We start from the raw sequence: 493 nt of genomic DNA, 5'->3' as shown, positions 1-493 counted from the left end.
TGATTTATTGAGGAAACTTTCCAGTACACTTGGTGTAAGGTGGGGGAGCAGCTGCTGCCTCGGCTGCATGCAGCAGCATGCTCTTTCCAGCTCCTCCACACCTGCCTCGGCCTTCTCACCAGCTGTCAAATATGATGAAAGCAGCCACTTACTATGATGTTTTGGCGGTCAAACCCAGTGCCACCCAGGAAGAACTGAAAAAGGTTTATAGGAAGCTGGCCTTGAAGTACCACCTTGGTAAGAATCCAAATGAAGGGAGAGAAGTTTAAACAGACTTCTCAAGGTTAGGAAGTGCTCTCTGATTCTGCTTCCTGAGTGCATGCCTTATGTACGCGAGGAGTTGGAAGTCCGCTGGTTTTTGTGTTGGGCTGCAAAAGCGCAGGAGGTTCTCTTTGTGCCACTGGCTCAGTTTGAGCGGAGATGTAAATTGAGTGGGGGGGGGGTGGGCCTAGAGTCACCAGGGCGGAGCAAAGGGCAATGGCGTCTCCGCGAG

At 51.7% G+C, this 493-nt stretch overlaps 1 protein-coding gene across 1 annotated transcript in view; it reads left to right on the top strand.

The window, feature by feature from the left end:
• LOC102759820 (zinc finger protein 211-like) overlaps window positions 1-237 on the top strand; it is a gene marked incomplete at its 3' end in the record, with an annotated part of 14,826 nt that extends 14,589 nt beyond the window's left edge. Inside the window, 1 exon segment of the mRNA XM_015570655.1 lies at window positions 40-237. Coding sequence (XP_015426141.1) covers window positions 40-237 — 198 coding nt within the window.
• Window positions 238-493: the final 256 nt, after the last annotated feature.

The sequence above is a fragment of the Myotis davidii genome, unplaced genomic scaffold (genome assembly GCF_000327345.1).
Source record: "Myotis davidii unplaced genomic scaffold, ASM32734v1 scaffold1727, whole genome shotgun sequence".
Lineage (NCBI taxonomy): Eukaryota > Metazoa > Chordata > Mammalia > Chiroptera > Vespertilionidae > Myotis > Myotis davidii.
Note: the sequence above shows the minus strand (reverse complement) of the source record. Positions and strands in the feature narration are given on the sequence as shown.